General features: G+C 47.7%; 1 protein-coding gene across 1 annotated transcript in view; it reads left to right on the top strand.

Moving 5' to 3' along the window:
- Positions 1–1175, top strand: part of ABCA4 (ATP binding cassette subfamily A member 4) — a 129402-nt gene extending 128227 nt beyond the window's left edge. Inside the window, exon 50 of the mRNA XM_036255448.1 lies at positions 822–1175. Coding sequence (XP_036111341.1) covers positions 822–827 — 6 coding nt within the window. The 3' untranslated portion in view covers positions 828–1175. The remainder of the gene's footprint in view (positions 1–821) is intronic.
- Positions 1176–14933: the final 13758 nt, after the last annotated feature.

The following is a 14933-nucleotide window of genomic DNA, read 5'->3' as shown; positions in this document are numbered from 1 at the left end:
AATGATGGAAACACTCCGTTCCAAGGTCACATTTATGATGAATTTCCCCCTTCCTTTGGACTAGGAGAGAACTAATGGCTACTTGGCAAGGTTGCCTTTGCCTCCCATCCCCCCAGAGGGCCCAGAAATGTCTGAGTAAAGGTACCTGTCCAGGGAAAGTTAGGTTTGCTAAGATTTTCCAGCCACTCTTTGTCATATATAGGTCTTGAACTTGCTGTTTACATCTATAGAAAATTATTCTTTGAAAGCAATTTGCAGTTATGAATCCCTCGTATAACTCAGAATACATTATTAGGTAGCAAAAGTGTTGCCTAGAACTACCAATGTCTTCTCTTCCCCCACCTGGCATATTCTCTCTTAAAGGGCTAATACCAAGCCAACTTTGGGCCAGGCAAGGAGGCTGATGGTCTATGATCTGTAGCAGTTAATTTTAAACCTGCCTTCTTGGCTTTGAAGACAGGAGGAGCCTGGTAACTTCCTTGGGAGAAAGGCAAAGCTAGGGAGACCATGCCAGCCTTCGGAAACCTTTGGAGGGTGTGGCGTCCCTCTAAGACGTGAGCACATATGCGCAGAGAGACTGTGAGTCTTCGTGACGTCTGCACCATAAAGCCAGACAGACCCGAGGGGTCATCAGGCCAAACTGTTCACAGACATGGACACAAGCACAGCCCACAACCTTGGGGATCTGAGAGGATCACAGTGCCCTTGGTGGAGCTGCCAACAATTAATTGATGGCTATGAAACTTTTAAAATCTAAACGCTGTTGCACTATCTCTTTAAGAGACCGAGATGACAGAAGTCTGCCTGACCTCTTTCCGCAGGTCTGATCTCCTTCACACTGCTCATTCGCTGCAGCCGGAAAGGAACTCTGGGCAGCTGGAGGAGCGGGAGCCTCGGCCACAGGCTCGTCCGAGCCGACCACCCGGCACCAGTAAGGCCTCGGCAGCAGAGCGAACACGGGGGCACACAGAGAACTCCGAAAGGGGCTTTTCCAGAAGGAGCCAAACTCATTCATTTGGGACAGCTGTAGGTGAAACTGACCCTTCCCATTCAGACCACAGAGTAGAAGTCCCAGTTCATCCTTCTAGTAGCTTTGATCTCAACATCACTCTCCCTCCAAGTGGATCTGCTTTTCTCTGTGTGTATGGTGTCAGTTTTATGTTTAAGGAGAAATAAAATGCAGACATATCTATCACGCACTATCTGAGTCCACTGGTCTCGCTGGGATGCACCGTCGGGTGTAGCTGGGACATGATCTGTGCCCGTGTAGCTTGCGGTTGCCGCGTGAGCTTCTGCGCCGGTTGTTGCGGCGGGAGTGCCGGTCAGGGCAGAATTCTCAGCACTGGGGTGCAAGTGAATGGACCGGTCGGGTCCTTGTCAAGTTGCTCCACAGGACTGGAAGGGAACTCTCACTGGCAATGCCCGCGGACATTGCCCATGGTTAGCGGGGTGTTACTTGGATCTAGCTTTCATGTGTTTGCTCTGCTTATCTGAGTGCCTGCCTCGTAGGTGTGGTTGCCACAGGAGAAGAGGAAGGGCAGGTGGGAGTGGGTCTCCGGTTGGCTGTGAGAGGCGACGTGTCTTTGTGACTGTTTAAAGATGTCCAGACCTTGCCCTGGCTGGTTTGGCTCAGCGGTTAGATCATCGTCCCGCGGTCCAGAGAGACCCGGGTTTGGTTCCAGGGCTTATAGGATTTCTAATTGTTTGCGGAAACTAACCAAGAATCAGAAAACGAATAGTGGTTCTGAATCAGACCATTTCAGTGACTTGTGGACCAGGAGAAGAAATGGGCCCCCTTGCCAAGGCAGTCTCCTCTGCACACCCCTCGGAGAGCCTTCCTAGTTCCCACAGTCCGGAGCCCTGAAGCGCACTGCGCGTGGCCGCACCCCAGAATCCGGGCGGGGCGGGGGGGAGAGGGAAGAGGAAGAGACGGCCGCTGGGACCTGGAAGACAGTGCACACCAGGGGCTGCCGTTTCTCCTGAGAAGCAGAGCCCTGTGTTTCCTCAGAGGCAGACGGAGGGCCAGGGGCTGCACCCTTTTAAATCCCGCACAGCGACTGCTGGCCACTCTGCAAATAACTATAGAGTTTATAAAACTGGTAGCCTCTGAGCGTAATCTGGTTTTGACTTTTTTTAAAAAAGTCTACCAATGACCCAAATCATAAAACCATTTTAACTAGGGTTACATTAGAGTTGAGGAACACCCAGGAGTGTGTGTTGATGGCCAGCATCTTGCTATTGCCTCCTGGCTGGTTTTGTCATTTAAATGAGCAACTACAACATCACAGGGACACAGGCAAAGCTGGGAGCAGGGCCAGCTGTCATTCGCGGTGTGGTGGGTTGTGAGATTTGGTTGTTGGTAGACCTTTGTAGAGAGGCCTCATGGACTGGAAAGAGTCAGGAACTGTAATATCTCCCCCTGCAGGAGGAAAGTTCAGCTTAGCTGTCTGTCTCCCCTCCACCTGAGCTCTCCAATAGCAGAGGCTGTGCTTTTTTCAGTCACATTCCCCTGACACACGGAAAACACTGAACAGATGCTTGCCAAACTGACTACTATAAAAACCGAGCAAAAAAAAAAAAATACAGAAAAAAAGTAGGTCCAAGAAAACGATGCCTTCGAAAAGCTAAAGACAGTGGCAAAGGGCAAGCGGAGCAGCAGGATGCTGGACTTGAACAGGTATCAGCCACAGATCATGAGCATGGGAGAAATCGAGGAGGCATGCCCACCGCGGGCTTGGGTTTGAGGAGTCTTCACGTTGGTTTAATAAGGGAGATTCACAAAGAGGAGGAGAACATGGACAGCATCCATGCAGAAAGTAGGCCACTCGGGGGTGCTCCAGGAGTGTGGCTTGCTGCTGGGTTTCTAAGTTCGTTCTTCAGGGAGCTCAAGGTTTTGGATTAGCTGGGATCCAAAGAGAATCTCCCTCGCTCTGGGTCAAAAGCTCATGGAGAGCTTCGTGTTGCCTGCTGCTATGGCTTAGGGAAGAGCGAGGGAGGGAAAGGGGTCAGACAACAGGTCAGCACCGCTCTGGGCTTGAAGAAAGTGTCTCTGCGACACCCTGGGCACTGGCGCCAGGGCCACCAGGAGGAGTTCCGCACCAGCAGGCCTTTGGGGCTAATGGAGGAGAGAAGATTTCCCCCTGGGAGTGTGGCCGCATCACCCTTGAGGGACAGCTGCTTCAGGCAGCAGGAGGACTCAGCCCGCTGGGCCCCCGCCTTCCAGGCTTGGTTTCCTCGATGCAGCAACTCCGTGCCTCAGGGGAGTGCCCCAGGTGACCAGCTTGTGCCCCCTGACGCTCACAGGGCAAAGCTGCTACCACATTTTGTTTAAGGTACTTGTCAAGGTCGGGAACGCTTAGGTGCTAGGGGTCTCAGGGTCCCAGAATGACAGGCTTGTAGAGCTAGAAAATATCTCCGTTTAAAAAAACTAAACCTGTATTGTTTGTTTTGCACTGTTTTCATGGACAAGGAAACCGAGTCTCAGAAAGGTGAGTTTACTCGGCTGGCCATCCTGCCTTCCCTGAGGGCCCAGGCTGGTCCTCCTCCAATTACTTCGCTCCCATGACCATAGAGAAATGCCCACCAGAACCAGAACCAGAATTCCCCACCCAAATTGCCTAAAGCCTGCTTTGGGGGGTCTACACGGGCCTCTTTCTTGGGTCAGAGGTGGTCCTGGTCATGCACATGGCTCATGAGGACCCTTGGAAAACCGAGAGGGATGACGAGGGGGTGAGCTGTGAGACACCTGGTTCTGCATCAGCAGACGCACAGACGTTTTATTTGACCCATTGCTAACGTCCGCTTTGGTTACTTTATTGCAGAGAAGTCTGTCAGACTTCTCCACTGTAAAGTTACTCTTTTATCCTTTTAATTAATAAGTATTTTGTGGAGATGTGTTTTAGAGACTATGTAAATTATGCCGTTCCTCTTCAAACATTAATATAATCATTTGGTTGTTTGTTTTCTTAACCTCTGCATGGATTCATGGTTTCTTATTTTATGCACTGGATTTAATTCTTTACGATATTATTTATTTTAGTGCGCAATTTGCCTCTGATTTAGCCAATGGAAATCCATCAAGCTGGCTTCTGTGTCCTTTGGACACACTTCACATCATTCTTCGAGTGCTTCCTTGCTGTTTGGCGGATCAAGCTGTTCACCTGTCATTTCCCAGCTGAAACCAGTCGTTTCCCAGGGAGCCCCGGTTCCCCTGGAGGAAACGGTATCGAGAAGCCGACATCCAGACGCTCTCACTGGGCAGTTAGAGCTACGTATGTGTGAGCACAGATAGAGAAGTGGGTGGAAGGCTGGATGAATAGACAGATAGCCAATTTCTTATATTTATTACTCTATATATCAGTGTTTGTGCTGACAATCATGAATTCACACTGATACCTCCGATTCCAATCCAACAACACTGGATTCACTTTTATTTTCTACCTTTTTTTTTTTTTTTTTTTTTAAATCCTCACCTGCGGATATTTTTCTATTTATCTTCAGACACAGTGGGAGGGAGAGAAAGTGAGAGAGAAAAAACATCAGCATGAAAGGGACACATAGACTGGTGGCCTCCCGCACAACCCGGACCAGGGCTGGAAACGAACTGCAACTGAGGTACGTGCCCTTGTCCGAAATCGAACCTAAGAGTGTCTGCGGACCGACACCCTACCGCTGAGCCAAACTGGCCAGGGCCCGTTCCATATTTTTAACTCCCTTCTCTGACAGGCTGGCTCTATCTATAATAAATTTATATACATATTTGCTTATTTAATCAACCCCCTGGATGTAACTCATCTCCCACTTCTGCCACCATTCTTGTGCCCACACAGATTCCTCCTCACCTGGCTGGGCTCTGACCACACCTGTCCACCTTCCCACACGGATCCCTCCTCACCTGGCTGGGCTCTGACTGTCCACACCTGTCCACCTTCCCACACGGATCCCTCCTCACCTGGCTGGGCTCTGACTGTCCACACCTGTCCACCTTCCCACACGGATCCCTCCTCACCTGGCTGGGCTCTGACTGTCCACACCTGTCCACCTTCCCACACGGATCCCTCCTCACCTGGCTGGGCTCTGACTGTCCACACCTGTCCACCTTCCCACACGGATCCCTCCTGACCTGGCTGGGCTCTGACTGTCCACACCTGTCCACCTTCCCACACGGATCCCTCCTGACCTGGCTGGGCTCTGACTGTCCACACCTGTCCACCTTCCCACACGGATCCCTCCTCACCTGGCTGGGCTCTGAATGTCCACACCTGTCCACCTTCCCACACGGATCCCTCCTCACCTGGCTGGGCTCTGACTGTCCACACCTGTCCACACCTGTCCACCTTCCCACACGGATCCCTCCTGACCTGGCTGGGCTCTGACTGTCCACCCTGTCACCTTCCCAACACGGAGCCTCCTGACCTACGGCTGGGCTATGACTGTCCACCCCTGTCCACCTTCCACACGGATCCTATCACCTGGCTGGGATCTGAATGTCAACATGTCCAACACCGTCCACCTCCCCACGGATCACTCCTCACATGGCTGGGCTCTGCTGTCCACCACCTGTCCACCTTCCCACACGGGATCCTCCTCACGGCTGGCTCTGACTGTCCACACCTGTTAACCTTACCACACGGATCCTAATCACCTGGCTCGGGCTATGAGTACCACAAATTCACCTTACACACGGACCTCCATCCCTCACCTGGCCTGGGCTCCTGACTGTCACACCTGTCCACCTTGCCACACGGATCCCTCCTCACCTGGCTGGGCTCTGACTGTCCACACCTGTTCCACCTTCCCACACGGATCCCTCCTCACCTGGCTGGGCTCTGACTGTCCACACCTGTCCACCTTCCCACACGGATCCCTCCTCACCTGGCTGGGCTCTGACTCTCCACACCTGTCCACCTTCCCACATGATGCCATCCTCACCTCACTTAGTCTCTTAAACCCCATCCAGGGTCACTGAGGCTCCTGCTCAGCTCCACATGGACATCTACCCTGTTCTAGCTCACTTAATGGCCTTAAAAATAATTTTTTCAGGAAAGAAAGGGAACTGAAAAGGAAAGGAAGAATAAGTGGAGACTACATTTGAAAAGCCAACCTGAGAAATTTAAGATATAAGACACTGTCTTCATCATGTTGGGATAAGAAACATTTTCTTAAGCAATAATGTTGGTTGCTGATACTTATTAAGCACCAACTGTGTGCCAGGCACTGTTTTGAACACTTTACATGTTTAATCACATAGTTCTTACAAATATCTAACAAGCAAGAACTGTGATTATCTCCTGTTTACAGATGAGTAAGTGGAGGTGCAGAGACGTTAACTTAACCTAAATTGAACAGCAGTGGTGGGGCTGGGATTTAAACCCACGTAGTCTAGTCCATACATAGAACACAAACACACGTGCACATCAACACACGCGTGCACACACACACACAAACACACACATCATAAAGGAAAGGATTCATTCATTTGAATATATTAAACAAAACAAAAACATGTTTTAAAAAACATGTTTTTGTTCCATAAAACAAAACGTACTCTAAAAAATAAAGACAGACTACAGACAGGAAGAAGTTATTTTCTTTTGTTTTTTGGTACATGTCCCTAGCAGGGACCGAACCCAGGACTCTCTGGTCCACAGGCCGACACTCCAACCGCTGAGCCAAACTGGCCAGGGCACAAGTTTTTTTATTTTTCCAATCCTCACCCGAGGATATTTTTCTATTTATCTTCAGAGTGGGAGGGAGAGAGAGAGAAACATCGATGTGAGAGACACATCAATTGGTTGCTCCTGTACAACCCTGACCAGGGCCTGGGACCAAACCGCAACCGCGGTACATGCCCTTGACTGGCATCGAACCCGCAACTCTTTGGTCCATGGGCCGACCCTCTAATCTCTGAGCCAAACCTGCCAGGGCAGGAAGAAGTTATTTTCAATGCCCATAATGAAGAAAGAAGTAATAGCAGATGTAAAGAACTTCTGTGATTCAATGAGATAAGACACCCAAAGAAAAATAAGCAATATACGAATAGGCCCTTCACCGAAGAGGGAACTCACATGCCACTAGACATTGAAGAGCTGGTCAACCTCATAGGTTTCCTCGGCCAGGGAAATGAAGTCCACGAACAACGGGGGATTCTCATACCTACCAGGTCAGCAAAAGTGAGCAAGGCAGATCGTATGGGTCCGTTTGGGCTGCTGTGACAAAGTACAGACACTGGGTGACAACAGAAATGTGTTGTTCACAGAACTGGAGCTGGAAGTGGGAGGCCAGGTGTGAGCACGGTCAGGTTCTGGTCCGAGCCCTGGTCTCAGTGTCAGACGCTGACCTGTCCTCGGGTCCTCGCACGGACGAGGGAGAGTGAGCAGCTCTCTGGCCTCTTCTTTCTTAAACTAATTTGGGAAATGGCAGGCTGTACTGGCTACATGATTTTGGGGGCCTGGTACAAAATGAAAATGTGGGAGCCTTGTTAAAAATTAGTTAGGTTCTGGCCACTTTGGCTCAGTGGTTGGAACGTCGGCCTACAGACCAGAGAGTCCCGGGTTCGGTTCCCGTTAGGGGCACATACCTCGGTTGCAGTTTGTCCCCGGCCCTGGTTGGGGTTGTGTGGGTGGCGACCACTTGTGTGTCTCTCTCACATCGATGTTTCTCTCAAAAAAAAAAAAAATTAGTTAAAACTTCAAGGCAGCACTAGCAGCACATTGAAACAAGTGCAAGGCCCTTTTGAGTGGAGGACCCGTGCGGGTGCGCTGGCCTCACATGGCAACCCCGCCCGAGGGCCAGCGGGTACGTCCTCAGGCATAGGAATGTCTGACCACTATGCTGTGCACCTGAAATTAACATAATATTGAATGTCAACTGTAGTTTAAAAAATAAAAAAGAGCCTGGCCGGTGAGGCTCAGTGGTTGAGCATCGACCCATGCACCAAGAGGTCGCCGGTTCGATTCCCGGTCAGGGCACATTTCAGGTTGTGGGCCCAATCCCCAGTGGGGGGCATGCAGGAGGCGGCCAATCGATGTTCTCTCTCATTGATGTCTCTCTCTCTCTCTTCTTCTCTCTCTAACATCAATAATAAAGAAAAAAGATAATAATCAGACTTTTAATTGAAAAAACAAAGTGTCTGAATGATTTAGGAGGAGAGGGTGGGCGGCTGCTGGCTGTGTGCTCAAGCCCTTCCCCTCTGCTTCCACAACAACAGAGCACCGACTAGGTGAGCGCTGGCCCAGGGGGGCCTGCACGGCTCAGCCTTGTAGTGAGGTGCGGCTGTGTCACTGAGTCCACTCAGCAGAACGAGTGGAAGACGTGTGCGCCTCAGAGCAGGAGCCGCCCACGTGCCTTCCCACGCTCCGCCGACAGAACTTCCTTCAGTGGTAACCCAGCTCCAATCATGGAAACAGCCTCGAGGACTAAGGATGGCAGAGCCACAAGATGGAAGGACTCTGGTCCCTGAGTGAGACACAGAGAGAGAGAGAGTGTGTGAGAGAGGAGAGAAAAAGAGAGAGACAGAGTGTGTGTGTGTGCGTGCATGCATGTGTGTGTGTGTGTAGCAGTACTGCCCAACAATATAACACACTCTCCATATATCATTAAGTGGCCCAAATGAGTGTGTGTCTCTGGTTACAGCATCTAGCTTGGTTGACTGAGTGATTGTATCATTATGGATTCACCCAATGGCCACAATAAGCCCTTCTGACTGAAGCCAAGGCTGTAACCGGCCCCAGGCCCTGTGCACTGGCCGCGGTGGGCCCTGAGCCAGCCCCAGGGGAGCTTGGCTGAGCGGGGAAGCAAACTGTGCTCTCCAGTCTAGGGGAAGGGCACACACTCCCTCCAAATAAACTCAAACAGCTTCTTAGGACATAGAAGCTCCTCAACAGAGCGAGTTTGCAAAGCCCCACAGAGAAGGGCAGATGTCGTCCGTAGTACCCAGAACCCTTCCTGCAGCCTGGCACGGGCTGCCGTGACTTAGGGGCAGCTCCTCACAGACCATCAGGAACTCCTTCTCTCGGAGCCGGAGGGAGCAAGCTCACTGGACCTGACAACCAGCTGGCCTGTGTCAGATGGACCAGGGAAGGGGATTATCAGCAGGGTTGAAACTGCATAGAGTCATCTAGTTCCCTGCAAGGCTACAAATAAATCCCAGCGCATGTCAAGGATCAGGTGTTATATAACACACAGCCCACACCAGGAACACACACACACACACACACACACACACACACACACACACACGGCCTTGGCTTTCATAACCACATTCTACTTAAATTTGCTCAGGAGTTTAAGTTTTGTTTTTTGTTTTTTAGTAGCTACAATTAATGAATAGCCATGCCTGATATTTCCATTTCAGTGAAAAATGGGCCAGATATCTAAAGGTGCTCAGGCAGAGATAAACTAAGGTGTCTGACCCTGGACTGTGTAGAAAGAAATACGGAATTTGTCAAAGGAGAAGATGTTTTCTGCAATTAACATTGTTATCAATATTTTTCATGTCTCTAAGAAAACAGCCTGGATTTTCATTAAAGCCAGTAAAAAAGAGAAGATTTAAGGAACTTGCCCAAGGCCAGAAGGGGACTCAGTGTCAGATCCAAGGTCAGGGTCAAGTCTTGATGGTCCCAGTTCACGTCTTCCTCCCCTTTAATTAAAAAGAATCGCAGAGAAACAGATGGTATCAAGCAAAGTTCAAACCTGCGTGTATGAACTTGTCAGACCCTCTTCTCAAAAGCACAATATTTCTACAATTACCTCCAAAGAGAGGGAAGAAAGGGATGGACACCTCACAGGGCTTAAAATGCTGATGAAAAATGCACCTTGGGGCTGGAACAGCAGTGCAGGAAGGAGAAGGGGCTGAAAAGGGGCTGAAGCTGTGTGCGGGGGAAGACGCGTGGCTGCTCGCCACCCGGAGGCGGCACAGCCCAAGGCCACAGGGCCCGGGACAGAGGCTGGGGGCACAGGGACAATTTGCCTTCATGGGACTCCCCGACAGCCTGGTTCCACTAAAAATTAGAACACCTACAAGTAAAGCATGCAAGAAATTTGCACCCCTGTAATATGGGTGGAGGCATATAACATTTACTAAATAAATTAGTTAGGAAAAATTAGATTACCCAATCAATAACTGTCAGGCTGCTTTGAAAAGAAAAAATAATGTAGACTGCTTGTCTTGGTTTTACACATATTCCAGATGAGTCAGATAAATTCTTCAGCCAAAAATTTTAAATATATAAAATGAATGAATAAAAGTATTAGTAACCAGGGCATTTATGTAACACACTTTTTGTGGGAGAAGAGTCACTAATAATAAGTCATAAAGTATTGATAGACTGGATTTTCAAAAATTCATTTGTTGAAAAAATATTTATAGAGCCTTCGCTGTGTATTAGGTGCTGAGAATGTTGAAATGAACAGGACAGGTGAAGTCTCTGCCTGTATATTTTAGTTAGAAGAAATACTATTTAGACAAAGGCAAACAGCATAAAAGAAGTTGGAAATGCAAATAGGATGCTGGGATATTATTTTCAATAACTATATATATGACTGAGAAAGGGTTAATATCTGGACTGTATAAAGACTCTTACAGGAATAAGAAACAACTCACACAGTAGAATACTAGCGAAGGGAAAGAACAAGAAATTCAAAAACAGGAAATCCTTTAGCTCCACAAATCAAGAAAAGAGGGTTACGACCGTGATAGAAATCGAGGAGCGTACAAACAGAAGCACGCATGTGCTGTAACCGGTGTTGGGTAGCATTCCAGCGATGCGCTCCTGGTTGGAGTACACGTAGATGCAGCTTTGCTGGGTTGGTGATACATACCAGCTTCAAATGTGTGTGGTCTTTAACCCTGCTGTTCCCTGTTAGGAACTCATCCCAGAGATCACTAGAAAAGAGGTCCACATAATGATTATAAGGTTCAGGGTCCAGTCAGAGAAATAGAAACCATACCAGGTATTTTCAACATAAATACGTGAATACAGATGTTTGAAGGAACTGGGAGAAGGTGCAGCTCTTAAGGATGGCCCAATGGGTAAAAGCTCTGTCAAGGTCAACCAACAACGCCCTGGCTCAGCGGTTGGAGCAACGGCCTACGGACCAGGGAGTCCTGGGTTCGTTTCGCTAGGGGCATGTACCAAAAAACAAAAAAAAGAAAATCAACCAACAACAGTAGGTGTGGCCTGGCTGTTGCTAGGTGGGGTGTGGGTGGGGCGTGAGGGGGTAGTGGAGCGACTGCACCGAACGCCAAAAGCTCTAATGTCTTTAATTGGAAGAACCTAACAGGAAGCAGCTCTTGAGGGAGTCTGGGAAATGTAATTGGTAGATTTATAGCTCTGGGATCTCAGGGCAGATTCTAGAACAAGATTAAAGCGCAGAGAAAGAATGTTAAGTAACTAGCACAGGGCTGTTCATAGTTCCATTGTTAAGTTTAAATAAAAAATAAAAAGACCATCTACATGCTCATCAGAAGGAGATTGGTTAGATCAGTTATGGTATAGCCATACACTATAGAGTTATGTGACCACTAAAAAAATAATGTTTCATACTTGATCAAAATTATGTTCAACACTACAACACTGTTGGGTGAAAAATTGTTTCCAACTAGTATTTTTATCCTCATTTATTTAATGTATGTATGTATATATGTATGTATGTTTAAAGAAACTTTAGAAGGATGTTTAGATATTTATACCTATTATGTGCTCACCACACTAAATCTGTCTGTGCGAAGGTATCACATTATTATTGATTACATTTCCCTTCACCTTTTCACCCATCCCTTTGTAGTAAGGATAGGCCAGGGGTAGAGGGTCACCAGGGCAGAGAGCCCTGGGTGCCTAGCAACAGGCAAAGCTATAAGCCTTTGCGCGACCACTCCCTTAAGCATTAACTTGAAAGACTGACATCCCGGCTTCAGCTGTGTTTCAGCTCCAGGCCCAGAGAAGCAGCACTCAGGAGGAGTGAGCCCATGGCTGACATCAGGACCAGCTGCATTGACTAGTGAACTTCAGGTGTCGACCAATCAGCGGAGACCATGAGGAGGCACACCTGGAAAGCTGAGGAATATTCCACTGGGAGCCTGCCCTGAGGCCTCCAGATAAAAGCCCTCAGTTCAGGGACCCTGCCAATGGGAGCGCTCACGCGCTCGCGCTCTCGCTCTCTCTCTCTCTCTCTCTCTCTCTCTCTCTCTCTCTCCCTCTCCCTCTCTCTCTCTCCCCCCTCCCTCCCCCCTCCCTCCCCCTCCCTTCCCCCTCTCCCCTCTCCCCTTCCCCCCTCCCCCTCCACCCCATGCCTTTTCCCACCCTGTTCCCCCAGGTGTGTTTTCCATGCTTTTGTAACTCTTTCCTGTGCCCATTTCTTCTAGGGCTGACTTCTTCTACCTCAGTAATTTTCTTTCTTTTTTTTTTTATCCTCACCCGAGGACATTTTTCCATTTTTTGTTCAGATAGAGTGGGAGGGAGAGAGAGAAACATTGAAGTGAAAGGGACACATCAAGTGGCTGTCACCCAAACGACCAACCAGGGCCGGGGACAAACTGCAACCGAGGTACGTGCCCTTAGCGGGAACTGAACCCAGGTCTCTCTGGACCGCAGGCCGACGCTCTAACCGCTGAGCCAAACCGGCCAGGGCTCTCATTGCAGTTTTGACTTGCATTTCCCTGATGGTGAGTAATGTCGAGCATCTTTTCACATGTCTGATGTCCATCTGTATGTCCTCTTTGAAGAAATGTCTTTTCACATCCTCAGCCTGTTTTTTAAATCAGTTTCTTTTTTGCTAATGAGTTGTACTAGTTCCTTATCTCATACTGTCTTAAACCATCCCAAGCAGAATTGCTTCTTACTTGTGTGTGACCTTTAATCTTTTTCGTGACACCTAAGAAAAGAGATTATGGGTGTTTGTGTTCTAAAATCTCATTTATGAGAAGATGGGACTTATTTGGGGAGTTTAGTTACTGAAGTAACCAGAAAATAATAATTGTTATTTCACAAACAAGTCACAAATCTAGACCAAAAGGAAAACATTTTGTTGAGGTTCTAATTGTTTTTCACACACTTTAGTATTGAAAGCTTCAAACATATGTAAAAGTAGATAGAATGTTGTAATGAGTTTCCATGTATCCACCAACCAGCTTACATGTGGATAACTTATGGCCACTTCAGTTGCATTTGAGAATCCTACTTACTCTCCCTGTTCCTCTTACATTTGAAAGCCAAGCTCAGCCTCACTGTATCTTTTCATCTACATATCTAAGTATCTCTACAGATAAGAATGCTTAAAAAATAATCACAATACCTTAATCACAAACACAGTTAACATTAGTTGGTTAATGTTAATAATATCTAATTAATTTTCTCAAAAGTGTAGTAATTTTTGGATGGTTTGTGTTTTTGAACCAGGATCCAAGCGAGGTTTCCATGCTGACTTTGGTTGCTGTGTCTCCTAAGCTCCTTGTCTCCTGTAGGCTCCCCTCCTGTTCCCTTTCCCTGTTTATGTCGGATGCAGAAACAAGGCTGATCACTTGCAGAGTGTCACAGGGACTGAGTTTTTTTACTTGTATGTCCTTGACATACTGGAACAGTTCTTTATATTTTCTGTAAAGTGACAGGTGTCTATCTGTTGCCACAAATAGCAGAAATACATTCTTTTTTATTACCTGATTGGATTCCCGTCTCACTTTTCGGCTGTCACAGGACCACTTTATTGGTGGAGTGTGCTGCGGTGTCTGGGGCACAGGAAATCGGGTTTTTCCTTTTTATGGTGTTGGCAGTTGAGGGTGTTTGGTCATCAGTGGTGACGCTCTGTTCGGCTGTTCCTTCGTCACCTGTAAGCTGACTACTTTTGTGAAGAGGACGTCCTCACCTACCCTTCGGCTCGGTGTTATCTTGATTTGGAAAGGCAGCATAAATACTTGAATCTTTAATGGTATTGGCAGTGTCCCAAGATAAAATGTGACTTCACTAGCATCCTCCAAATGTGACTAATTAACTGCTATTTTTTAAAAATATCACTATAGCCCAGCGGGCATGGCTCAGTGGTTGAGCATCGACCCACGCACCAAGAGGTCACTGGTTCAATTCCCAGTCAGGGCACATGCCCAGGTTGTGGGCCAAATGCCCCGTGTGGAGCATGCAGGAGGCAGCCAGTCAATGTTCTCTCTCATCGATGTTCTCTCTCTCTCTCTCTCTCTCTCATCTCTCTCCTTCTCCCTTCCTCTCTCTCTCTCAAAATCAATAAAGAAAAAAATTTTAAAAATAAAATGAAATATCATTATAAACTCGTGTGCTTACATGTGTCTGTGTTTCAGTCAGTTGTAGGGATCGCGGTGGTCGCTGCCCAGATTATCCCTCCCACACCCGGTTGACTCCGAGTCCTTTTGAACAACCTCGGTGACCTCTGTGGTTCCTTTGCAGTCCTCTATGCCAAGATGTGCTAGGCCATCTGGCACGTCCTGCTCCAGACCTGGGGTCAGATATTCCGAGGGGCTCGGGTCCCTTTTCATGGGCATGGCATTAAGAAATCAGAGCGTAAGCCCTGTGGGGTACTAACTGCTGATGTGTGGGTCACATTTGTAGGATGATTTAGTTGACATAGCTACAGACAGTTTTTTGTAAGATAAAGTGTACTGTTTATCTTGATTATTTCAGTTCAAATTATGACTACAGCGTATTTATTGAACCTCTTCAGTTTTACATTTGTATCTTTTTTCCCACGCTAAGAAAACACAGGATGATAAAACTATGATATTACAAACTCATTTGAATTATCCCATAATAAGTACGTAACAATCTTAGAATAACAGCACCACCGATGTTATTAAAAAACAAAAACAAAAACAAAAAAATCTCGTTTATGTGTTTAGGTGGTTCTCTGTTACATTTAGGGTATATCACATTAGGGATGTACAAAGTCCTGTGTTTTAAAGTTACTTGGAA

This window comes from Molossus molossus, unplaced genomic scaffold, assembly GCF_014108415.1.
Source record: "Molossus molossus isolate mMolMol1 unplaced genomic scaffold, mMolMol1.p scaffold_m16_p_12, whole genome shotgun sequence".
NCBI classification, from domain to species: Eukaryota; Metazoa; Chordata; class Mammalia; order Chiroptera; family Molossidae; genus Molossus; species Molossus molossus.
This window is presented reverse-complemented; position numbering and strand designations above follow the sequence as displayed.